The sequence below is a fragment of the Hemiscyllium ocellatum genome, chromosome 36, assembly GCF_020745735.1.
Source record: "Hemiscyllium ocellatum isolate sHemOce1 chromosome 36, sHemOce1.pat.X.cur, whole genome shotgun sequence".
In the NCBI taxonomy this organism is placed as follows: Eukaryota; Metazoa; Chordata; class Chondrichthyes; order Orectolobiformes; family Hemiscylliidae; genus Hemiscyllium; species Hemiscyllium ocellatum.
In genome coordinates this window covers 45091784-45119031 of record NC_083436.1, presented here as the reverse complement: position 1 = coordinate 45119031, position 27248 = coordinate 45091784, and the positions used below count along the sequence as shown (strand labels likewise).

Sequence of the window (27248 nt, the reverse complement as noted above, 5' to 3'; positions counted from 1 at the left end):
CATAAGCCCTTCATCAGGAATGAGGAAAGTGTGTCCAGCAGGCTAAGATAAAAGGTAGGGAGGAGGGACTTGGGGGAGGGGCGTTGCCTCACCTTGACCTCCTTCCACCTATTGCATCTCCAATGCCCCTCCCCCAAGTCCCTCCTCCCTACCTTTTATCTTAGCCTCCTCATCTCTGGATTAATAGTCTGGTGATTAGTAAGACTAGGCCATCACCTGCCCTAAACTTGCAAAGATCTTTGCTCTTTTAATAAAGAGCAAGTTCTCTGCATCAGAATTGCTAGCTACTTGTGGTTATCCCTCACTTTGATTGAAATGAAGCATCTGGAGGTGGGTCACATGAATGTAAGCAGCCTCGTCAGGGCAAAGGTTTGGATAAGGAGTGGGTTTGGAGGGGGACAGAGAAACACTGAGAGGTTTTCAGCAGATGTTCCACAGCCTCTGATTTAGAAACAGTAGGCACGGCTGCTGACAGAGCGATGGAAATCTCCAGGGATTGAGATGTCTGCTTTGCAGGAACAAAGAAATATTGTGGGGCTGGAGTAGGCTGAAGGCAGCCAGGGATTCGAAATCTAGGATGAGAATTTGAAAGTGGAGGTGTTTCGTGGACAGAGTCGGTTGGTGTTGGATCACTGGCCTGAGAAGGTGAAGGATCAACAGAACCTCATCCTCCACGTCACCTACTGAAAGGACAAAGCCATCGACACCTGGGGGGGACGCTTGCAGATCGCCAACGATTATGTTGTTGAGTTTTTATAAATTGATTTGTGACTATCGGGCTTTAAGCTGGGAATTCCACACAATGTACAGGATTGAAATAGGCCATTTGTACAGGAGGTAAAAACAATGACTGCAGATGCTGGAAACCTTGATGAAGGGCTTTTGCCCGAAACGTTGATTTCACTGCTCCTTTGCCGCTGCCTGAACTGCTGTGCTCTTCCAGCACCACTGATCCAGAATCATTTGTACAGGAGGTCCAATGCTGTATTTGTGGTCCACACAATCCTCCTCCATCAGCTCTTCATCTCCATCTGCCATTGTCTCCCGTCCATTTCTGTCTTGTGTTTATCTCATGATCATTTTAAACAAGGTTTCACACTTGAACCAGTTTTAATCTGTTTATTTGCAGTTACCCTGCAGTATGTGAATTCCTACAACACAATAATTTATTATCAGTAATCCGAGCTCATGAAGCACAGGATGCTGGGTAAGTGTTTGCTTTTCCAACAGAAATGTAATGTTATTCCTGCTTTCATTAAGTTAAGTCCTTTATAATGACTCTCATACTGGGTGTGCACCACTGAGCAGCTTAAATTCATTACGTTGATCAATAAATGCTGAATTGTTTAGGGATGGCTTCCTGTGAATATTTTCCATTCAGCCCGTTCGGAGGTGTTAAGACACATCTCCGCAACAACTGGAGTCGTGAAGCCGGGCCCCCTGCCTCAGAGGTAGGGACACTGCCATTACACCACCAGAGCCCCTGACATCTTCCTGTCCAGTGAATTGTTTTGGTTGTAACAATGATCTGTTGAAGAGAATTTTGATTCAGGTGATTCTATTGATTAAAAGTCAGCCAAGCTGAGTGAACCTAATGTGCGCTGTCTGCATCCTCTGACTGTTTCCTAAGTCCGTTTGGGTAAGGAGTAAAATATTGCAAGTGCTGGGAACCTCAAGTAGAACCAGAGCATTCTGAAAATCCCCAACAGGCTTCACAGCGCCTGTGGAGAAGGAAACTGAGTCAGTGAGTCTGTTCTGACGATGGCTGTCAGGCCCAATACGTTTGCTGTGTTCCCCTCTCCGCGATGCTGTTTGCACCCGCTGAGTGTTTCAAACGTCTCCTGTTTCTGTTTCAGACGTTCCAAAGACAGACCTGTAAGCCCGGGGCCAGTAAGGGGAGATTTCCTCCCTGTGTCCCTCAGGCTACTGAAACTAATCCAAGCGATCCACCTGTTCCCTACGAAGACACTGACCTTTTGTACAATGTGATCTCTGCCCCAGTCAGGAACCGGTCCAGCTCCCTCCTGAAGGGACACAGGGAGTCAGCACCCAGCACCTCAAACCACAACACATTCCAGAAGCTCACTCAATGGGCACTTGGTGCTTTTGGATTCCCCGCCGAGAGTTTCTGAACTTTAACCACTGCTCCAAACTAAAATGTGACAGTGAGGTAACAGCACAGGTTTCAACTGATAAAAGGCCATGTTAGCCCTGTTATCAGAAATGTCTTCACTTTGAGATATGTTGACAATGTGGGATGGGGTTCTTTATAGCACAATGGAATCAAAATCCCTGGAGGCTGTCAGGAAATATTTTGAAACATTGGTAGTTTTAATTTGTGAGTGTACTGAAGTGAAATGTTTTGAACAATGACAATCGCATATATAACATCCATAGCCTCACTGATTGAACTAACCATTACTTGCTGCATGTCTGGGGTGAATTCACAGAAAAGGAGTTAATTAACACCATAACATCCTACAATGTAGCAGTCATTTACTGTGGCAGGTGAAGGGTAAACTTTTGATGATGGTACACTTCAGTAAATAGTATGCAATTGTGTGAATGCCCAACCTTTGTGTAACTCAGTACATTAATGTTCACAGGTACCGAATGTATAGAAAGAGTCAAACAACAGGCTTCCCTTCACTAATCACCATCTTTTCAGCTCCCAACTACCTGGATGTCTACAACAACAAAGGTATGTGAATGTATATCACGTGTATGGGTACTTGTTGGATTAATGTGCTGCTAAATTATTTCAGATGAGGAAGCCCTGATCCTTCAGTAGCCAAGGGCAGCGCCGCCTGGCTGCAACTTTCTTTGCATTTCTGAATTTTCTTTTCACGTGTTGACAATAGTTGGTCTGTCACTTTGAAATTTCCAAAGCTTGGTTCTCCAAACTTCACAAATTTGCTGTCAGCTTTGTGTGCGCCTCACCAGATGTGCTGTTGCAGTGAATACATTCAGATGTTAAGCTGCAAGGTATCACTGTCTAATAAAAACAAGGAGATGGTTGAAATGTAGAACTTAGTTTCTGCTTGACTGTGAACACTCCAGCCTGACAGAGTCAACGTTTCTAAGTCTCACTATGTCACTGTTGTAAAATACAGAAAAAGATAACTTGGACTTGTTACTGAAAACTTATTTTGCACATTTCACTTAAATTGGGGTATAATCTGACTGAGTTGGACTGAAGAGTCTGCTTCCATGCTGTATGATTCTGTGACTCCCAGACTTTCAGGAATGTGCTTGGGGAACTGCAGTCCTCAATACATAGTCAATCGAGAAGCTCAAAGGTGTTTCTGGAGTGTTTTGTACTTCATTAAGTAATTATTACAATGATAACCTGTCAAAACATTTCTATTTGTAAATGTTGAATGATGTTGATTGTGGGGGATGTTTACAAATTGCTTTCCAATTATTCCGGGTGAACTTTGTGTTCTGGGCAATGTCCTTGCAGAAGGGGATTCTGAGGCAGCTGGTGATAGTGTGGTGTGGACAATATTGCCATGTATTGTATGATGCAGATGTACTCTCTATTCTAGAGGTAAGGCTTTGTTAGTATTATTGAGGCTAAATTAATCCACTTCCTCCTGAGAATTTCATTGTCAAAAGCCATTTATGCAGAGCTGTTTTGATAAACTAAGTAGCAGCATAGCTACTGATGTTGCATTAAAATTCACTGAGGTGGTCTGATCTTTCACAAATAGATTTGTTACAAGATTCATTCTTCATTGAATCTCATAGCATAGAGGATATCATTCAGCCCATCAAAGCTGTGCTGGCTCTTTGCTGCAGCTATCTAATTGGTCCCAATCGTCTTATCCTTCCTCCGAGCCGTCAATCTATTTCCTCAATTACTATTTAATTCCTTTTCTTATTGAATCTGCTTCCAACCCTCTGTCAGGTCAGTCCACAGCAAGTACATTGTCCAGAAAACGTTTCTCTTCACTGTCACTGCAGTTCACTCTCATTGTTCAGCCTACAGAGTGAGAGTTTGATGTTGTTCTCCTCCTTCCCCTGATATCCTGCTCTGTTTGCCCTGCTCAGTGCTGACTGGGAGACTGTTCCAGTTCGATGGTTGGTGGAGGATTGGACCATGAGAGATTAAATTCTCTTGAAGCGGAAGGCAGAGCCAGTTATGGGATGGGCTAAGGGTTTGTGGTTTGTGCTAATGGACCAAGTGTCACAATATAGCGGTGTGCCCAGGGTATCAAGACTCCTTCGTGTCACTGATTGTGTGTCTTGATGGCAGTTTGCTCTTGTCTGAGGGTGAGAACCTGGCTTAGAGATCAATATTTTACCATCACATCGCAACATGCTGTGACTTTTGTCAATAAAATGTTTCTCTGTTCTCTGCCTTAATCAGTTCCAGTTCGTAACCAGTGTGTTCTGATCTCTATATTCGAAATAAGCTCCAAAAAGCCATTCACATAAATAGGACCACAACTGAGAGGTTACAACTTATCAGAAATTTTGAAAACTGCTGCAGATGTGAAGTTTCTTCAATAAAGAACCAGGGAGTGATCCGATAGAGGAATTGATAAATTAGACTGGAGAATGATGTTTCATTAACAGGGAGTCCAGAACAAAGGGTGGTCAATAGAACACACACACAAATAATTCCTCTGCAGAATTCAGGAAAAATCTCTTTCCCCAGAGAATGAGTGAAATGTGGAACTCATCGTTCAAGGAATGTTAAAGGTGAACAAGTATCGATAGAGTTAAGGACTAGAGGAACAGGAGAAGGCCATTCAGCCCCTCAAACCTGTTCCACCATTAAATAATATTGTGGCTGACCTGTGGCCTAACTCCATATACCTGCCTGTGGCCCATATCTTGAAGCATGTATTCATCTCTGATTTAGCAACTGATCCAGCATCCACTGCTGTTTGTGGAAGAGAATTCAAAAGCTCTCCCACCCTTTGTGTGTAGCTGTGCTTCCTAACATCTCTCCTGAATGGCTTGGCCCTCATTCCCAGACTGTACCCCTAGTTCTAGAATCCACAACCAATGGGGATAGTTTAACTTTATCCACCCCTGCCTTTTCCTGTTAATATCTTGAAGATTTTGATCAGATCACCCCGTAACTTGCTAAAAGAGGAAACCAAATAAATACATGTTAGAGCAAGGAATAGGAGGGGATGGTGGAGTGGGGGATAGGATGAGGAAGATGCGAGGAGTCTGGTATTGAGCCAGACCATGAGCCATGGACCATTTGGGAATGCTCTGGAGTTATTCCTTTAAAGACGCAGGAAGGAGAAAACTGTTGAAGCCTGTTTGCTTTTTAGACAAGTTTTCAAATGTTAATTTTACTTTAATCATCTGTGGTTGCAAGAGTCAACTTGTTGCAATCATCTGTAGAGTGAGAGCTACCCAAAAACCACATCACTTATCATTGCTGTACTTTAGTAAACTGATCCAGAAACCAGTTACAATAACTGCCATGTCCTGGACCTTTTATTATGGTATTTATTTCTGGTAAATGTTTAATGGCTGGATCAGGTGTTTACAACATGAGTAGATATTGTTCCATTAACCCCTCACCTTATGCAATATTGAAATTGCTTTTTTGAAATATTTTAATTAAAAATTCATTAGATAGATGATACCAACAACAGCTTATATTTAAATAGTGCCTTTAATGCATTAAAATGTCCTGAGCGAGAGCTCCTTGCTGTAGCTCCTGGTACTGGGAGATCTGGACTCTCACTCGATCTGTGTCTGTCTTGCACTATCCTCCCACATGGACTCCAGCTCAGCTGTGAGCCAACACGGTCTGCTTTCACCCTCTGGGTGAGATCTCTGTTCATTCTTTACAGGAGCATTTATAAAACCTCTTTTGACATCAAACCAGATAAGCACATATTTAGGCAGGGGCCAGTAACTTAGTCAAAAAGGCCTGAAGGAGTTCATTTTGGTTTTATTCATTGACAGAATGATAGGCCAGAATTTATTGTGCATCCCTCATGACCCACAGGGCAGTTAAAAATCCTGTGTGAAAGCATTCCAACCCAATATTGGTCCCATCAGTCTGTACGTTAATTAAGTAAACAAACAGTAGCTTTCTCGTACAGAACTTGAATTTTGCTGCAAAATGGACATAGTGAAAGCTCTTGATGTCTTGCACTCATCAGGACAGGAGCACAAACTTTGTAAGGGGACAATAATTTACACAGTATGAGAAGTGGAAGCAAACAGCTTCGGCCTAGTTAGGATGGAGATATGGCAAAAGCAGTGAAGCCGAGCTAGCCTAGGCCGGCAGGCGGAGTTGCTGGTCAAGGAAGTGCCAGGGTGAACGCAGCGCGATTTCACAGTCTGTAAAATCCTTTCATCAGTGAAAAGGTTACAATAAATTAAGTGTAGCTGTATAATAGAGAGAGAAAGAGAGAGAGGGGCCACTTATATTCACATCCAAGTCACCAAAATAAGTGTATCCCTCCATAACCTGCAAACATTGGTGCTGTCTTCCTACGTTTGGTTTCTTGTGCCCCAGTCCTGATGAGGTGGGTAGGTCTGGGTGGGATGTTCTTTGAAGGGTCAGTTTGGACTAGATGGACCAAATGGCCTGCTTCCACACTGTAGGGATTGTATGATTCTATAAGAGTCAGCCACATTGCTGTGGGTTTGGAGTCACAGGTAAGTCAGATCAGGTAAGGACAACAGTTTCCTTCTCTAAGTTTGAATACAGTTCCCAGGTTCCCAGAGCATGACCTGGGTCTCTGCATTAACAATCCAGTGATAATTCCACTAGACTGTCACCTCCCTAAGTGTTAGAGCTGAGAGAGATAGAGGTGGAGAGGTTTAAGGAAGGAATTCTAGCGGGCAGCTGAGGTGCAGTGGACATGCTAGACATCTGGATCAGAAGATCACAAAGGGAGGGGTGTAAGGTCTAGAGGCGATGATGGAGATAGGGAGGAGTTGCAGGGACTGGAGGAGATGTTGAAGATAGGCAGGGGATGTAGGGATTGGAGGAAGTGACGGAGATAGGGAGGGGGTGTAGGGATTGGAGGAGATGATGAAGATTGGGTGGGGGTGTAGGGGCTGGAGGAGATGTTGGAGATAGGGAGGGGGTGGAGATGATATTGAGGGGATGTAGGGGCTGGAGGTGATGATGGATGTAAGGAGGGGGTGTAGGAGCTGGAGAAGGTGATGGGTGTAGGGAGGGAGTATAGGGGCTGCAGGAGGTGACAGAAATAGGGAGAGGTTGTAGGGGTTGGAGGAGATGACTGATAGGGAAGGGTGTAGGGATTGGGGCCTTGTGAAATGCAGTGAGGAATTTGAAGAGCGTGAGCATTTTAAAATCCCAGTAGTTATTTGATCATACAGAGCTCATGTATTGCTTTTAAAAAAACTCTCTTGGTGCAGCCTCTGTTGCACATTCATCAGGCCCCTTCACAAGAATATCACTTCAAGGGAATCCTGCACAAGAGGCGTGTACTGATGAGTTTGAGGCACAGAAAGGGCCAGTTCAGCCCACCATGTTCATGCTGACCCAAAGACACCCAGATGCCCTTTCTCATCCCATCTTCCTGCAGACGGCCCATAGTCCTGCAGATCCAGGTCCGAGTTTTGAAAGATTTTCGGATCTCTGCCTCCTGCACAACCTCGGGCTGTGAATTCCAGACGCCCACGAACCTCTGCGTGAAAGGGATTTTCCATATGTGCTCTTGAACTGGAATCTGTGACCCCTGTTTTTTTTCAACTCTCTGCCAAGGGAAACAGGTCCCTCCTGTCTGTGCTATCTGGTTTATATCTCGGTCATGTCACCCTCAGCTTTCTCTACCTCCTTGGAAGACAATGCCAGCCTCTCCAATCTCCTCTATAACTGTTTTTACTTTTTTGCCATGTGGGACTTTGTCAGATGCCTTACTAATATCCACGTGGATAACATCCACTGCACTTCCCTCATTGATCCTCCTTGTCACTTCCTCAAAGAACTCAGTCACATGTGTAAGGCATGGCCTTCCCTTTGTCACCATGGCCCTGCTATCCCTGGCTTGTCTGTGCTGGTAAGTGGATTCTTTTGGCAACGGCATTGTCACAGAGAACACAGCCACTACTGCGGGTTTGCAATCGTTGGGCAGGTTTTGTTAAACTTAGACTAAGCAGTTTGTCCCCTTGCCTAGGACCCACTCTGAGAGTCAGGAGCCAGGCAGCAAAGGTATGGAATGTCTCCGGTTGCTGGAGTTTCGAATGTAGCTTTGGTAAATAGTTTCTGACTTGTAACCTATTCCCTGTGGAGTTTTTTTAGATTAAATTAGATTACTTACAGTGTGGAAACAGGCCCTTCAGCCCAACAAGTCCACACCGACCCGCCGAAGCGCAACTCACCCATTCCCCTACATTTACCCCTTACCTAACACTACGGGCAATTTAGCATGGCCAATTCACCTGACCTGCACATCTTTGGACTGTGGGAGGAAACCGGAGCACCCAGAGGAAACCCACGCAGACACGGGGAGAATGTAGAAACTCCACATAGTCAGTCGCCTGAGTCGGGAATTGAACCCGGGTCTCTGGCGCTGTGAGGCAGCAGTGCTAACCACTGTGCCACCCCTCTGTTGCTGATGTTACACTTGCCCTCCCATATTCTCACACTCACTCATGCTCACTCTTCCACCTCACACTCTCAATCTCACACACTCACTAACTCTCACACTCACACCTCACTGAGCCCCTCGATCCCTGGATGGGCTTGTCATTTTGGGCACTGCCTGTATTCCCGACAGGAATCTGCTCTCCCAGCAGCTGCTGGTGGCACCTCTCCCTCTCCCTCTCCCAGCTGCTCCTGGTGCCCCCTCTTCCCACCCCCCCCACCCCCAGCTGATATTTCAGGTGGGTCTTCCTCCCAAGAAAGGGGTGGAAGCGTTATCTTGAATCTGGAAGCTTTATCCTTGCATTAAACATCCATCTGGAGCAGTGTGCACCCTCGTTCTCTTTTGGAACATAGCTACAATATTTAAAATGGTGACTAATTTTGTGGATATTCCATCTTTGTCCAGGCAGGAGCTGAGATTCTGTGGTGTATACATCTCTCCAATCAGTGGGTCCTGAACTCTTACCTTCCTTCCTGTAAATTGATGGGATTTCCTTTTTACGTCATTGCTTGGTTTGTGCAGCTCCCAGTGAGAGTATTTTTTTTCCCCAATCCTCTGAACCTGGTGGGGTGTTGGAAATGAAATATCAGAGTTTGTTTCTGTTTCCTGAAAGATCAACACTGTAAGTAATCTAATCTAATCTGTAATAACAGGACCAGGCGAGGAGCCCAGATAAGGGAGTCTGTGGCTCACAGCTTTCCAAGGGGATGGCCTGATGTTCAACATCTTGTGTCAAGGCTAGTGCTCCCCTCGGCTGTACATTTTCTTACTGAAGGAAAGAAATTCTAAATCATTAAGGGAATTGATACATCACTGACATTCTTACACATTGTGATGATAAATAAAATGTCTGCTTACTACCTCCAGTAAAGAGAACTTCTCTGACTGAATCTTCTAACAAAGACCAACTCTAACTTTAAAGTATGTTAGTGTTTGTGTATCTCAGTGTCAGCAAAGAATCACCAACAACAACTTGCGTTAAATTGTACCTTCAGGTTAGTTTTTTGATCCATGTAGTGAAACCTCCCAAGGTACTGCATGGGAGCAATTTATTAGACACCATTGAAAATATGCTTCCTGCACAGTTTTTGGCACTAATGACCGAAAGCTTAATTGAAGAGGTAGATTTTATAGATCTCTGAAAAGGTTGAGGGAGGGTTGGAAGGAAAGCATTCTGGAGTAATGGTCTAGGCAGCTAAAGACACAGCAATAGGGGAGGGTTAGGGGGTGGAACCCAAGGAGGAATTAACAGACTAAGGTAAGCATTCCCGAATTACGCAGTGCAGTCCCAGGACTTGTAAGTAAATGAGGGAGTTAGTACACATTTAACAGGAATCTTGCTGATTTTGAGTTTGCAAAGAGCACAAGATAGAAGATTTTTCACAAGAAATCATCAAGTCTGGAGATAAAGAGGCTCTGATAAAATCTGAACTGTTACTAGTGTCAATAAGATCCAGTCAGATCAGCAATCCCTACATTTCATGAACAACTAAAACAGTTTGTTAGCAAAATGACTGACCAAGTTTCCTCATGATCTGTAGCACCAGATATATTACTGGACAAGTGCCTAAAACTGATACCTTAATGAGCATTTCAAATATATTAAAATTGAAATGCAATTTTAATGAATGAACTAAATTATTTTAAAATGTATTATCTTAGAGAATTTGAACAAGAATTAAACTGCTTTGAAAATTCGGGAAGAACTGTTAAATAACTGTTCTTTTTAAGGATAGTGTATAGGAATGGATTGAGAAGCAAAATCCTGTTTTCATAATACAAAGTAAAGACTCCACAGCATCATACTGATCAGAAGATAATGAAAAATTAAATATCAGTGAGAGCCCTTTAAATATAATGAACCAGAAAATGGTGACAAAATGTGCAGAGCTGGGAAGGTGAGTTGCTGCTGTTGGAGGGATAGTGAGCAAGTCATTAGCAAATGGGCTAACAGTCATCACTGCCACTGAAATGGTTCCTGGCCTTTGTCAAATTGGTTTTAATTCTCTTGTTTTGTCTTGAACGGTTTCTTATTACTTTAACTTTCTGCTTGGCCATGGTTTCAGTCCCTCTGTTGTGTGCTCTGTCTGTTTGGAGTTGTTAGTCTTGTTGAAGTGTGAAGACACCTCAACTTCACTTCCTGACACACCAACGGACACACTTACTTCCTGACACACCAACTGTGTTAAAGTGTTTGGATTGTTACTCTTTAACATTATCATGATTGGGTGTGTGTGTGTGTCTGTGGGTGTATGTCTGGGTGGGGGGGGGGAAGGGTGTCATTAAAACTCAAGTTAAGCAAAATATTTGTGGTTTTCTATTTCAACTATTAATGTGTCCTTGAGGTTGGAGGGGGTATGTTTGTGTCTCTGACTGTGCAATATGGAAATGCTGTTCACTAATGGCAGAAATTGAACTGTTTTAAAAACAAAGTTGTTATTTCCACACCAGGACTAAATCAGAACTGTTCTGTTTCACTTAGCATTGCCCTGGTTCCTCTGTAAAGAGGGTTACCATTTTAGACAGGACTGGACCGGCTTTCATAATGCCTTTTAGGAGGACTGGGTGAAGTAGTAACTTTTAGAAAATGTAGTCACTGTTTTAGAAAGCATGCACAGATAGTCTCCTCCCACATCAGGCCTCCTGATCCTGTTGGTACAGTGTTGGCCCACACATCAAGGAGAAGTGTCCCCTCTTGTCAAATCAGTGAGAGTGAATACATTTATATCCATGTTGCTGACCAGATGGAGCTGTGGTCTAATCTACCATACGATAGACAGCACCTGTATCTGTGCAGCACTCTGTGTAACATTATGATGTTTTATACATGTTTGTGCTCAAGGTCACATGTGAGACATGAACCTTCTGACCCAAATGTGTAAGTATCACACAGGGCAGAGACGTTACTGTACACTTGATTCAACCATTCCTTTGGAACTGAAAGTACAGCACCGTGTTCTAGGAGGGTGACAGAAGTGTTGGCGATGATACCTGATCGGAATGGTTATCGTTTCTGTCCCGTGAAAAGAGGCAACCGATGTCTAACCCTGAAGTTTGGCAGTTGAAGAGAAATTTCCACTGGTTATGAAATTTGGGACAAATCCGTTTACCCAGGGAGTGGTCAGGTTGTGGAACTTGCTGCTACAGGTTGTGGTTGAGGTGACTCATACAGATGTTTCAGGGAAAGCTGGATTAATGCATGAGGGAGAAGGGATTCAAAGGGTATAGAGTCTCACAGCACACAAGAAGACATCCTTTGGCCCATCATGTCTGCACACTAATGTTGATAGGGTGGACAGGGTTCCTGTGGAGTACAAACTGGCATACAGGAGTTGGGCTGAATGGCCTATTTCTATGCTTTGTAACTGAGCAAAGTTCCATTTCATCCCTGCTGAGTTAATTCTCTCTGAATATTTCACTAAGGCCAGACCAGGTATTTTCTTGGTTATGGTTTCACCAGGACTGCCTTGTTGCACCTTAGTTTAGTGTCATCTCCAGCCTGTCTCCACGTGGCTGTGATTGAGACTGGAGGCCTTGCTTTTGTTAGATTGACGTTTTCAGGGCTAGTGAGTTTTGAGAAGATTTGTAGCTCAGGTTGAGGTTCTGGATGTAAGTTCCAGCTCAGCACACAAACCTGCATCCGTTTCTAGGGCTGTCCCACTCTGATGACACTTTCAGCTGAATTTCACCTGAACTCCACTCTCACGGAGTCCCACCCACCCCACGTATCTGTGCTCATTCAGTCACTCTGGTCTGACACCCTCTCTCAACTCGGGGTGGGGGGGAGAGCAAACACATTCAAGGAATGATTATATTTTTAAAACAATGTGCAACAGTGTCTCTGCTGCTTTTCACTCACTGCAACATCTTGGAAGCTTCTTAAATCTGTTGATCATCAAACAGAGATGTGAACCATCCCTTATGCCCAAAGCTGTGCATTATTTTATTTATTCATTGGCTGAGAACATTGTTATTACCCAGAGGGCAGTTACGAGTCACCCACATTGCTGTGGGTCTGGAGTCACATGTAGGCCAGACCAGGTAAGGATGGCAGTTTTCTTCCCTGAAGGACATAGTGAACCAGATGGGTCTTTCCTGAGAATTATCAGACTCTTAATTCCAGATTTTTATTGAATTCATATCCTACCATCCACCGTGACAGGATTTGAACCCAGGTCCCCAGAACATTACCTGTGTCTCTGGATTACCAGTCCCAGCGATAATACCAGTAGGCCATCGCCTCCCTGATGGTTCATAAAGGACTTGAGCAGCTCCTCATGATTCATATGTGAAGAAACAAACTCTTTTTTTCCAGCCAACCTGTTGGCAGATGTTATTACACACCTCTGGAACATGTGGGGCTTAAATCTCTGCTACCTAGCTCAATGAGAAGGACACTACCACTTCACCAGAGGAGCTATCATGGTTCAGATGTTAATGCATTGATTGACTCACCAAAGAACACTCTTCCTCAGAGGACAGTGACGATGGTATCATTAAGGCAGGATAGGTAGGTTTGTGACCTAGTTAGGACCCACTGGTGTGGAGGTGGGAGGAGTGTGAACTTGAGACCATAATATGATCAGCTATGATCGCCATGGAATGGCAAAATAGGCTTGATTGGCCAAATGGTCTATGTCTCCTGGCTTCTATGTAAATCCAACAAATTATATTAAAGTAAAAGTTATTTGTTTCTGTTGCATTTCTCTTTATTTATAGAATTCCAAATCGTTGTATTGCAAAACGTGTCCATTCAGTCCATAATGTCTGTACAGACTCAATACAAGAACAATTCCTTAGCCCCACTGCCCCCCCTAGTTCCCATAGCCCTATAATGTTTCCTTTTCCGATAATGATCCATTCCGTATCGAATCTGCCTCCTTGCACAGATCCTGACCTCCCTCACTGCATGAAAAGACTTCTCCTCATGTCACCATTTCTCCTGCTTCCAACCACCTTAATTTTGTTCCTCAGGTTCTCAATCTTTCCACCAATAGGGCCAGATCCCTCGTGATTTTGCAAATCTCCTCACAATCCTTTCTCCTTCACGGAGACCAGTCCCGACATCTGCAATCACTCTGTGGCGCTCTGTTTCCTCATCCCTGGGACTATTCACATAAACATAACCATCTCTGTTTTTAATATCTAATTCTTTTCCCATTTTTAGCCACTGTAATACCTTCAGTTTTATTTTTTCTACAGCAAAAGCAATAGTATTGATGTGAATTACAAGCATTTTAACAAAGTAAATTGATTGTAAAATAAACAAGATGTTTGGGGAACAAAAATCTCGTTCATAAATCTAAATCTGTTCATGATAGGTATGTGAACAACAACATTGCAGCTCTGAAGAGATTACATTTCTGACTAAATTTTAAAAATGTCTTTTCTAGTTATGAATGTTGCCAATCCCTGAGTAAGGCTATCTGTTGGATACAGTGTTGAGACAGTCATTTATTTCAGCTGGTTTTCTTTTAGACGCTGATGAATAAATATGATCTTTTTGCACATAGCAATGGAGAGGCGGGTGTGAGAGATTTATTAGATTGCTTTTCTGGTTTAAACAGATAAAAAAAAATTTTGAATATTGGAGCAGTTATGTGATTGAAAACCAGTCTCTCTGCAAGCAAATGTGGCCTTCTCTCATCACAGCACAATAACAAAATGAATGAGTTTTGAGTTAATTCAAAGTAAACTTGTTTACATCTGTCATCGCGCGAGTTATTAATGCCTGAAAGAAGAACTTCAAGATTCATAACTTAATTTTGTTTTTATACACTTAAGTGAGCTCTGATGAAATTGTATAATTGATGGACCAGTTTTAAATATCGACCACTTTTTCAATAATTTGCCAAGTCAAGCTTTCTAACAGACCTGCATGTGGCTCAGTATCACATTTGAACATTCATTTCACATTGTGGCACGGTGGCTCAGTGGTTAGCACTGCTGCCTTACAGCACCAGGGACCCAGGTTCGATTCCAGCCTCGGACGACTGTCTGTGTGGAGTTTGCACATTCTCCCTGTGTCTGCGTGGGTTTCCTCCGGGTGCTCCGGTTTCCTCCCACAGTCCAAAGATGTGCAGGTTAAGTGGATTAGCCTTGGGGTGAGTCTGGGTGGGATTGGTGTAGGCTTGATGGGCCAAATGACCTGCTTCTACATTGTAGGGATTCTGTAGTTGGAGAGCCCAAGGGCAGCAGCGATTACGTAGCTGTGTGCCCACTCCGTTGTTTAATGCAATCTCATCTCACCTTTGACTGTATCTTCACCAAATCAATCAACTAAATCTCTGAATGTGGAAATCTTTCATGAGTTCACTCTGAAATGGCCAAACCGTTATCCTGAGTTTGTCTTCCATGTGTCCTAGCCTCAGACCAAGCAAACATCTCATGACCGAGGATGTTCACCCCAAATCTACCTGGCCCATCCTGTCAACTTTTCAAAGAATTCTGGTTATTTCAGAGAGATTGCTTCCCCTCCTTTCTAATAAAGCACTGAAGTCTTGGCCTGTCCTACTCAATCTCTCCAAATCGGGAAGTGTTCTCATCGCCAGGAGTTGGTGTAATGAACTTTCACAGCACTCCCTCTATACTGTGTGTAACTTTCCAATGGTTAGGATGCCATAACTGCAGTAACTCCAGAGACCAGTATCCCATCACCAAATAACCTTTATTGACACTGATCCAGCTCCCTCAGAGCCAGCTCTCAGAGTGAGCAGAACCTCTGACCCTCCTGTTTATATGTCAGCCAGGCCTCCCTGATTGGGCCAGATTAACAGCCCCAGTCAGGGAACTCAGATTCTGAGGTCACCTGACTGACCTCGTGACACTCACAACAAAAACTACCCAGTACCAGAGGTGTGACCTCCCCAAGTGAGCATGTCATTTTAGGAAGACTCTCATACTGCTACACTGCAGTAAACAGCAGCATGCCATCTCCTTGCTGGCTGCTTGGTATACTGCTCATTACATTTGTCATTCGTGTATATTAACCCTCCAATCTCTCTGACCATAAACATTTGCTCAACTCTCATCAACTTAAAAAAAAACAAACTGACCGATTCTGAAGAACGGCCCACCATACTCGAAAGATTAACTCTGTTTCTCTCTCCATGGATGCTGTCAGACCTGCTGAGTTTCTCCAGCAATCTCAGTGTTTGTTGTAGGTTTGCAGTATCCATCGTTTCGTGTTTTAAATTATCAGGCAGAGTATCACTTGGTGTTACACTTTGAGATTTCAAACAGTAACATTTTCATGAGTCACTGGCGATTATTATGGGAGAGATTTTATTCAATTATTGCGTGATGTTGACAGATGTGCAGTAATTTCCATAGCAATAGAATCTAAGCTCCTGTGAAAATGTCATATGAACTGATATTTCCTCAGTGCCACATCCGTCATTTCGAGACAGAAAGAAATGGCAGTACATTCATTAAGAATATCTGATTAAATTGGAAATCGGTAACTGAGTGACATGCAGATTCTAAACTGGCAGAAGGATCTGGAAGGCAGGGAAGTTGGCTTTAGATAAAAATGTAAAATTTCAGGCGTTCTTTTAAAAACCAAATCTCAGGATTTAATATCCAACCCACTGACCGGCATTAATCATGAACAAGTGAACTGTACAATCTCTCCAGACTATATCAGGATAGCATAGTGTTCGGGGAGACACTGTGTAATGTAGTGTAACTGGACTGTGTCTGAGGCTAAAGCTCTGGGCATTTTGCTTCTGTAACTGGTGGCATTTAAATTTAACAGGACAGCACTCAAAATGGCGATCGTCAATGCTGTAAAGAGCCATCTGGTTCACTGCTAGCACAGACACAATGGGCTGAATGGCTTCCAGTGAAGGGAATCTGCTGCTCTTAGCTGGTCTGGTCTACATGTGACTCCAGAGTCAGCAACTCTGAACAGCCCTCTGAAATAACCAAGCAAGGCCCTCAGTTCAAGGACAGTTAGGGATGGGTAATAAATACTGGTTGTGCCTGTGATCCCAGAACTATTTGAGGAATCAAACAAAAAAGCATTGGGAATAATCAAAGCCAAAACTGTTGGAAATATTCAGATCAGCGACTGGAGAGAGAAGTAGTGTTGCCATCCCAGGGGGATCAGATGTAACAAACATCAGCTTGAATGATGAGCTTGGCTTTTTTCCTTGACCTGCCCTGCCTGTTGCATAGCTGCAGGTGTCTGAGGTTTTTCTTGCAGAAAACGTCTGTCTGTTAAGATTAAATGCAGCCCTTCGACCCCCAAAACCCAAGGGCTGTTCCAGCAAAGCCACCAGGGAACCTGAGGGTATGTGGGTGTATTTTCACAGCTGATAAACCTCACCCACAGTGCAGTCGCAGTAAGGAATTCAGAATCAGTTTGTACTCAGCCAACCCCACAAATAGCAGCAGTAACAGGGACAGAGACTCTGACTGACAGTAGACTTTTTTCCTAGACGAGGGTAAAATTCCTCTGAACTACCTTGAAGTATTGTTGGAGGATGTTTCCCAACATCCAAGAGGGTCGGCAAGCTGTGTGTGGGGGTGGCGAGGGGAATATGTCCAATCATGTAACAATGTCTTGTACTCTGCAACGAGTATAGGGAAATGCACAAAGAAAACACATTATTTGAAACATCCCTGTAAATTCTCTTGTGCCTTTTGTTGACAGTAGGACCTTGGGAACTGACCATCCTCCTTCCCCATTGAAATCCCAGAGACCCTATCTCCTCCCTCCCCACAATCCTACTACCTGGAGGGGCTATGTTCTCTATCAGTTTGATTGCACAGTGTGTACTGACTGTGATCTGGGGCTGGGGTTTTGTGTGTTTAGCATAGGTTACCCTGAGGGAAAGCTGCCCACATTGTTGAAGTTGACATTGAGTTGCTCCCCGGTGTTGTGCCTGACTCTTGCCTGCAGCAGCATTGCTCACATCCTGCTGCCTTAGCTGCACCAGATCAGGACTAAATCCATGAGAGATTTCTCAGTCTCACCCGGCCTCATACTGTCCTTATTCATTCTCAGCTGTTGTTAGTGCAACTTCAATGTTTTTAGGAGGATTCTGAATCCATGATAGTGATGTAATAATTAGCATTTGTACAGCGTGAGAGACATGCCACAGTGCTACACAGAAGATATCAGAGTGAATGTGACAGTGAGCAGTGTAAAATATTGTGACAGGTAACCATGGGTTTGGAGAAAGGTTTTTTTAGCAGGGCAGTGCAGAGCTTGGAAGCTAGGGTGAAGGTACAGCTCCAAAGGCAATGGGATTCAGGAATGTTGAAAAAGGTCAGGACTGGAGGAGTACCAGGATTCTCACATTGTTAGGATTGAGATTGGGAAAGGTGAAGCCGAGGAAGAATTTGACCACTCGGCTGGGAATGTGGGATTGGAGGTTCCTGCAGCAGCAGTCAGTGAGCAGAGACTTGGCAACTGGGTGACCAGGCCTGCGTTAAGATACAAGCAGATGGATTTACAAGCGTGAGAAGCCAGTCAGGAGAGTGTTGTAACTCTCGAAGGCATGACCGAGCGATTCTGTCCCAGTGAGGGAACTGAGACTGAGGCAGGTTTAGGTATCTGTTGCTGGTGGCTGTGACACTGGAAGGTCAGCTCAACGGGACATTGATATTGCAAATAGTCTCTGATCTAACCACAGTCTCTGCCAAGTGGTTGGCAACATTAGCTAAGGGATGGAGTTTGATCTTGAGGTTATTTGTCTCTTTCAGCCACTTTAAACTCAGTGTATCACTGACGACATGAAAGATCTCCTGCAGCCATTACCTTGCAATGTCCCTCAGATAGATCTTTCAAAGTACAGCACTGGGATGATTCAGGGCTCTCAGCAGTTTGGTGTTGCTACAAAGTGAGATATTTGTTAAGAAATATCACATTGTTGCTGTGACAAAGTTTAATCACTCTGGGCTGGTTTTGACACAACCTCCCTGCTATACTGTGTTTCCCTGAAACGTGGATTCTCCTGCTGTGCTTTTCCAGCACCACACACTCTTGATAAAAATCTGTGCGGTAAGGATTGCCGTGCTGCCAGGACTGAATTCAAGCTTCTTAGAATCATTTAGCACAGAGGACATTCGGCCCTGTGGCTGTGCTGGTTCTCTGAAAAAGCTGCCCTATTAATTCCACTCACCTGCCCGTTCCCCATTGTCTGCAGAATGTTTCCTTGTGTGTTTCACTGGTTTCCCTTTGAAAGTTATTGCTGGATCTACTTGCACTACCCTTTCAGGCACACTTCCCTGACCCATAACACTCAGCATCAAACAGTTCTCCATGATCCCTCCTAGTTCCTTTCTCAATTTCACTAAGTTTGTGCCTTCCTCTTACTGACCCTCTCCTACCAGAGGTTAATTGTGAACCTTTAAACCCGGCTGGTCAGTGAAATGCTCACGGTCAGCCCCCGACACATGATTGAGATTTGCTTTGACTTTTGAGCAATATTATATTGAGCTGTGGTGTGATAATATGAGAACAAGGGTGCCATATCCTGCCTCTGAGTTGCTGTTTATACAAATTAATTACAAAGTTGAAACTTAATGTTGAGCTGGAGTGAAGGCATTAACATATGTGGAGGAGGTTCTTAATCTGACATGCTTTTCAAAAGAAGCAGCACTATTTTGATAAAAGAAACATTTTAACTCCAATAATTTGGAAAGGTTTAGGGAGGATTCATTGCTGGGTTTGTAGGGCCCCTGGTGTATAATGGCAGTAATGGCTGTCTCGGGCTATACTTGCACAAATGAAATCTTGCGAGTCCCTACAGTGTGAGAGCAGGCCGTTCAGCCCATCAAGTCCCTACAGTGTGAGGGCAGGCCATTCAGCCCATTGAGTCCCTCAGAAGAGCATCCTGCCCAGATCCAGCCCATCCCTACATTTCCCATGACTGATCCACCTAGCCAGCATGTCTCTAGACATTACGGACAATTTCCCATGGCCAATCCACCCTAACCTGCACATTTTCGGACTGTGGGAGGAAACCCCATGCAGAGACTGGGGGAACATGCAAACTCCACACAATCGCCCAAGGGTGGAATTGAATCTGAGTGTCTGGTGCTGAGAGGCAGCAGTGCTAACCACTGAGCCACCGTAGACCCGCTTCTCATGCTCTGTCTTCCCTTTACTCTTTCATAAGTCACAGAATTTCTCTGGAGTCACCAACTGTATACCTGAACTAGTCCAAAGAAAATCCTTGAAAGTAGTTTGATGTGAACTCCGTGGTTATGTGAAATGGTGTCTCACATACACTGTGTGACTTACATTTGACTAAGTGACAGAGTTAGGGTCTACAGGAGCTTTGGTTACCATCTCAGCTGAAGGACAAAACTGTTGACAAAGTCCTCCCCCTCTGTCTTGCCCAATAACCTTTCTCTAACATCATGAATGCCCACTATTTATCATTTTCAAAAACATAAATAACTGCGAGTTCTGGGAATCAGAAGCAAAATCGGAAATTGCTGGAGAAGCTCAGCAGGTCTGGCAGCATCTATAGAGACAGAAACAGAGTTAACATCTTGAATCCAGTGATGCCAAAGAATGTTGTATTTCTGATGAATTTGACTGCAGTGCCAGGAAGTGACAGTGGATCTAACACCAGGGCGGAGATGTCCTTGATGAGTTGCCATTGGCGATGAAAATTTGTGTCTAACCTTTGACCTTAAGGTTCTGGAATATTTTAAAGGCTGGTGGGTGTTAAACATGGTCTACACAACAGGATCATTGGTCTTCATAATGATTCAAAAGCCTTGTGTGCAAAGTCTCAAAGTGAGACTGACTCTTTTTGTACAGTCTCTGGTGATAAGTTTACACCCTTTAAAAGGATTCTTTCCCATGGTGTTAATTTTAATGGAAACTTTCTGATATTAAACTTAACCAATGGCTATTCTTGAACTTCATGACCTAACTTGTTTCAAAGGGAATGGAGTATATAAATGTGAGGAGGTTTTGCTAAACAATACAAGGCACTGATCAGACCACAGCCAGAATACTGCGAGCAGCTTTGTGACTGTTCTCTCAGGGAGGACAGACTGGTATAGGAGCAGGGTCATCAGCTGATACTGGGAATGGATAGACTGTCTGATCAGCAGTTGGGAATGTAATCATTTGACTTTAAAAGTCAAATGAGGGGTGACCTTATTGAAACGCTCAGGATTCTTCGAGACTTGACAGGGTAGATGTAGAAGGGATGTTTCCCCATGTAGGAGAGTCCAGGACCAGATGGTATTATCTCCGAGTAAGGGTCTCCCATTTAAGACAGAGATGAGGAGAAATGTCGTCTTTCAGTGAATCTGTGGAATTGCTTACCCGAGGGGACTGTTGATCATTAACTAGATTCAAGGCTGAAGAGACAGATTTTTAAATCAGGAAGGGAATAGAGGGTTCTGGGGAAAAGCCAGGAGACTGGGAGTGAGGAATATCAGATCAGCTGTGATCTCATTGTGAATGGTGGACACAGTGGACTTGTTGGACTGAATGATCTACTTCAGTCCCTGTGAGACTATTAAAGTGGGAGGCTCTGCTATTTGTTTACAGTGTGTCCATGTGTTTCCTGAGATCCAAACAAAAATGTACTGTTGATTTGCATGCCATAATTTTGAAATTGTTTGAGAATGCCAGGGTGTTTTATATAACCTTTTAAATGTAAGGCTGAAAACTCTCTTCAAAATGACATTTGTGTATCAGGGCTGGAAGCTGATGCTGAGGAGGGTGTTTGGAGAAATCCAGTCTCTGGGTGTTATTCAGTGGGAATGGCTCGCTCAGTCCACTTTGGTAACTCACCAATCGATTCAAATAATACACTGCCTGTGCTGTGGGCAGGTCGGTGTGGGCAGGTAGAAAAAACAGAGGTATGGACAACAGTAAGCCATTCAGCCCTTCGAGCCTGCTGCACCATTCAGGATGGTCATGGCTGATCATCCAACTCAGTCCCCTGTTCCTTCTTTCTCCCCACACCCTTTCAACCCATTAGCCCTAATAACCGTGTCTATCTTCTCAAAAACGTTTGGTATTTTGGCCTAACTGTGATTGCAGCAGAGAATTCCTCAGGCTCCCCACTGTCTGGGTGAAGACATTTCTCCTCATCCCTGTCCTCCATGGCCTACCTTACCTATTGACCCTCTGGCTCTGGACTCCCTGGTCACTGGGAACATCCATCCTGTCTGGCCCTGTTACAACTTGATCGGTTTTTATGAGATTACATCTCGTTCTTCCAAACTTGCTGTCCCAGGAATCAGGCTGGGAAAACTCTGCTGCACTCTCTCTGGAAGGTTCATGAGGCTATAATTTAATTAACTCCAGATTCGGGGTAACTGCAGCTCCAGCAGATACTTCAGTGACACACTGGGGGCCATCTTCCCCCATAAAGATGTTACACACTCATATTTATTCCAGCCTTTGGAACAAAATCCATTGATAATTCTAATGCTTTTTGTCATCTCTATCAATGTTTTGGATGTGAATATGGGAGGTATAATGAGTGAGTTTGCAGATAAAACCAAAGTAAGTGGGGTAGTGGGCAACCAGAACTGAAACATTAACTCTGGTTTCTCTCCACAGATGCTGCCAGACCTGCTGAGTTTTTCTAGCAATTTCTGTTTTGGTTACCTCTGAGTGCGACAGGACCTTGATCAGATGGGCCGAGGAATGACAGATGGAGTTTAATTTAGATAAATGTGAGATGTTGTATTTTGGAAAGGCAAATCAGGGCGGGCATTATGTAGTTAATGGTAGGGCCCTGGGGAGTGTCCCTGAACAAAGAGACTGAGGGATGCCGGTGCACAATTCCCTGAAAGTGGAGTCCCAGATAGACAGGGCAGTGAAGGAGACCTTTGGTATGCTGGCCTTTGTTGGTCAGGACATTGAATGTAGGAGTTGGGACGTCATGTTGAGGCTGTACAGGACATTGATGAGGCTACTTTTGGAATATTACATGTAATTCTGGTCTCCCTGCTATAGGAAGGATGTTGCTGAAATTAAAAGGTATGAGCTATAAGGAGAGACTGAACAGGCTGGGGCTGTTTTCCCTGGAGTATTGGAGACTGAGGGGTGACCTTATAGAGGTTTATAAAATCATGAGGGACATGGATAGGGTAAATAACCAAGATCGTTTTCCCCAGGGTAAAAATATCCAAAACTCGAGGGCAAAGATTTAAGATGAGAGGGGAAAGATGTAAAAGGGATCTGAAGGGTAACATTTTCACACAGAGGGTGCTGGATGTATGGAATGAGCTGCTGGAGGAAGTGTTGGAAACTAGTAGAATGATGACATTTAAAAAACATCTGGATGGGTATATGAATAGGAAGGATATGGAGGGATGTGAGCCAAGTGTTGGCAAATGGGGCTAGGTCAGACTAGGATATCATGACGAGGACTGTTTCGGATATCTGGTCAGCATGGATGAGTTGGACCAAATGGTCTGTTTCCATGCTGTATAACTCTATGACTCTTCTCCCAAACTTCTACGACTCTGAGTTTCTGAGACAATAAACTGACAAATGATTAAGCAATATATTTCACCAAACTCTATTATTCCACTCTTGAATACATCTTTACAGAGATTTGCTGATCCTCCTTTTCCTCATTATTTTCATGTTTTCCAGCTGCAGTTTTGAAATATGAAAACAACGTCATGAACATTCGACAGTTCAATTGTTCCCCACATCCCTATTGGCTGCCCAACTTCATGGATGTCTTCACATGGTCTTTGCCGTTTGTTGGAGAGAAAGGTATGTAACAGTGTTCGAGGGGCTGGCTTTCATTCTGGTCAGGGGGTAACACACTATCTGCTGGGTTGGATGCTCTGGGATTCTGATCCCCCTCCAGAGACATGTACACAGCCTTCCTCCCAGTGCTAGTAGGCTCCACCCTGTGCAAGGCTGCCTTCATCCAGATGAGACTTCAACTGAGGTCCCCTCCCTGGTGTCAGGGAGATGTTGGAAACACCCCAGCCACTAGCTCAGAGAAGAGCAAGGGAGTTCTCCCAGCTGATCTGGACAATACACGTCCCTCGACCATCACCGCTGCAGCACAGCGTCTGGTCACTGTCTCACTGCTCTCTGTGGGATAATGCCTTGCAAAAATTACCAGCTTCTGTTTTCCCACATTGTAATTGTTTTTGTTCAGCTAATGTAGCCATTTTAAAGACTGGGATACTCTGAAGCTGTGAAAGAAAGTGGACAAATGCAGTTCTGTCAATGACTCAACGTTGAAGATCAAAACCCTTGTCATGGTTTGTCTGTAGCACTTGCTTGAGTAATAACCAGCGCCTTCACTGGTTTAGGACACACAGTAAATGTTGTGAATATCAGAACTTGATGTTTGATGAATGGCAGTCCACCTGCTTTCTTCAGCCAAGTGACATCTCATCCTCTCACTCCCTGTTACTTTGGGAACTTGCTGGGTTTGTAGGTTAATTGCCCCATCAAACTCATCGTTGAAGTTTCCTGCTGGAACTATACAGTGCACATACCTTTTCAACAATATCACATGACTCAAATAATGCATCCTCTCTGGGCCAACGAAGGAAACTATTTTAACAGCTTGCCAACTTCCTTGCTGTCTGTACATTGGTGGAGATTCCAAAATGTCAATTTTAAATTGAAAAACAATGTAGACCCTGGAACTGAGCTAAAGGAGCAGAGAGCATTGTGGAGAGATGGTTAACCAGTTCCCTGTGGAAATTGCTGCTGTTGGAAATACAGACACCAATCCTACACTTTTTAAAACTTCAGGGACTTTAACCTCAAGTCCTGGGAGTAGAATTTGAACCCACACCTTTATCACTCAGAGGACAGAGATGCGTTAACGTGTATAAGACGCCTTTAATGGGTATGAGTGCTTTTGGTTAGCTGTAGGCTTTTTCTTCTGGAGGTTGTGTGCTGATTAGAAACTTCCTCCCGGTCAATCAAGAGAGAATCCTGCTCTCATTGTCTCCCACATTAAGCTGTTTATAACAGTACATAGAGTGTGCTGCAGAACCCTCATTTTAAAAAAGAAAAATCCATTTACCAAAATATTTTTTAAAAATTAGTTGGAAGACACAGCATTGTCTCTCTCAATCTTGATAACAGTATACACCCCAGAACACTCCAAGGTACCTGCACTCTCAATACTTTTGCTTCCTTGCTTCACTGAGATTCATAATTCCAAATTTGATAACTGTGCCCAACAGCTGCAACAGTCCTAAGCTCTGAACTTCCCTCCCAAATCTGTCTGTCTCTCTCTGTCTGCAACAGCCCTGCCTTGACCTTAAGGCGGTCCTTAAAATCAGCCTTTTAGAACAAGGATTGGGTCAATGGTCGTAATGTTGCTGTGAAGCACTTCTATTAAAGATGTTACATAACCACATGTAGCACTTGCTCAAAAATAAGACCGAGAGAGAGAGAGAAATCCGGTATTGAGAGTGGTGACTGAAATCTGAGATGAGCCTCTCCTTGATCTGCATTGTTTCACTTCCCAATCCAATCCAGCAGGAAACGTTTCCAATATTGGATTGGCCATATGTGGGACTAACTCCCAAGTCTGAAGATGTGCAATTGATTGGTTTAATTTTGTTGAGAGAGAAGTTAAAACGTAATTGCTGCAATCATATTTTCCTGTGTCTGTGAACTCAATAAATATAACAGGTCAGCCTGGAGTGGAAAGTAATCTGAGTACCAGGGTGGGTTGGAAAGTGAGGCTGCACTGGCTGGAACTGTACAGCAGCTGATGTATTTTGTTTATGTTCCTGAGGGAATGGTTTGAGACAGAATCACTGAGCTGCTTCCACATGTTACACAGCACCATCGCTATCTGTAACACTGCCCAGCTTTTAATCTCATAAAGCATCAGGACTCCCTCAGCTCTACACAGACACAAAAACGATTAACAGCTCTGCTCCACAGCACACGCTCGAAGCACTGATTTCCACATTGGTGGAGGATGTAATGCAGGAGATGGCCTTAGAAGCTAGGATCACTGGCAGCAGTCCCATAATGATAGTCACCATGTGAAGAATATCCACACTGTTGTCAGAAAGACTGTAACAAGGCACTTACCCAGTTTATGATCGACCCTGAGACATATGAGTAGAAATAGATCATTTATCCCATTGAATCTGCTCCACCATTTAAAGTGATCATGGTTGATCTGATAATCAATGCTACTTTCCTTTTATAACCCTCTATTCCTTTCCTGATTAAAAATCTGTCTCTTTCAACCTTGAATGTACTTAATGACCCAGCCCCGACATTCCACAGTTTCACTCCCATCTGAGAGAAGGAATTCCTCCTCATCTCTCAAGTTTTTGACCCTTTATTCTAAGAGGATACAGTCTGATCCTAAACTCTCCCACAAGTGGAAACAGCCTCTCCACATCGACCCTGTCAACTCTCTAAAGAATCCTCCCTGATTCTTTAATGCTGCCCCTCGTTCTTCTCAACTCCAGTGAGTAAAGGCCCGACCTACCCAATCTCTCCTCCATCCCCAGGATCAGCCGAGTGAACCTTCCCGGGACTCTCTCCAATCCCAGTCTACATTCCCTTAGACACAGGGACCAATGCTGTTCACGGTATTCTAGCTGTGCTCTGACTAGTGCCTTGTATCGTCTCAGCCTCACTGTTTTTAAACTCCATTCCCTTTGTAATAAGGGCCAACATTGCATTTGTCTCCCCATTACCTGCTAAACCTGGATCTGAGCTATTTATGATTCATGCACATAGACTCACAAATCCCTCTGTGCTATAACTTTCTGCAGATTTTCTCCGTTTAACTAATAGGTCTCCTATTCCTCCTGTCAACGTGAACTCCAGTTTGGTTCTCATTATCAGTGCTACGTTGGGTAGGGTGGTCCTGGTTGGACATGGGACAATCACTAATTGTTAATAAGCTGTTTGATGTTAGCTGGCTAAACACTAGCTGTACCTTTATAGGTTTGGCAGTGTGTCACTGGGACATGCATTCTCCCGAAACACTCCACCTGTGTTTTGGTTTAAACGGGAGACTCCTGAAAGGTACTGCCCACTTTCCATCTCTGTCACATATCCATTCCCCCCAAGGAGAGACTGAACAAGCAGGTGAGTGTGTGACGGGGGAGGTTTTAAACAAAATGACTGACATCAGCTTTCACTTGGTCAGTTACACTGTCTCGTGTGTCAGTCAGAAAGTGAGGTTTCACACTCTAGCCTAGAGAACCAAGGCCAGGCTGACTGCCACTGACAGAGTGCTGCATTGCCCGAGGTGCTGGCTTTGGAATGAGACATTAACCCAAGGCCCAGCTTGCTCTCGACATTACTGTCAGGAAGGGACCAGGAGCTTCGGGCTAATGTCTTTCTTCTGTGCAACTAGAAGTAATTTATCTCGTCATTGTTGTTGATAGGAGCTTGCTCCCCCCCGCATCCTCCTCCCCCTCCCCCAAGCAAGTGACTGCGTTGGTGGTAAGGCACGTTGGGATGTCCTGAGAATGTGAAGGGTACTATATGAATGCAAGTTCTTTTGTTCTTTACATCTGATGTGAAGAGAGAGGCCAGTAGTGTTCAGACAAGATGGCAATGGACAACTGAAACCTGTTTGAGAAAACAGCAACAGGAAGCTGGTGACTGCACCCTTTACATTGACAGCTGCTCTGTCCTCACCTGATTGAGTGAATTGTCCTTGTCTGCATTTACCTCAGGCA

General features: G+C 44.0%; 1 protein-coding gene across 1 annotated transcript in view; it reads left to right on the top strand.

Annotated features, from left to right (window-relative positions):
* LOC132833218 (protein phosphatase 3 catalytic subunit alpha) overlaps positions 1-27248 on the top strand; it is a 305175-nt gene that overhangs the window by 256361 nt on the left and 21566 nt on the right. Inside the window, exons 7-9 of the mRNA XM_060851304.1 lie at positions 1130-1207; positions 2607-2701; positions 23197-23322. Coding sequence (XP_060707287.1) covers positions 1130-1207; positions 2607-2701; positions 23197-23322 — 299 coding nt within the window. The remainder of the gene's footprint in view (positions 1-1129; positions 1208-2606; positions 2702-23196; positions 23323-27248) is intronic.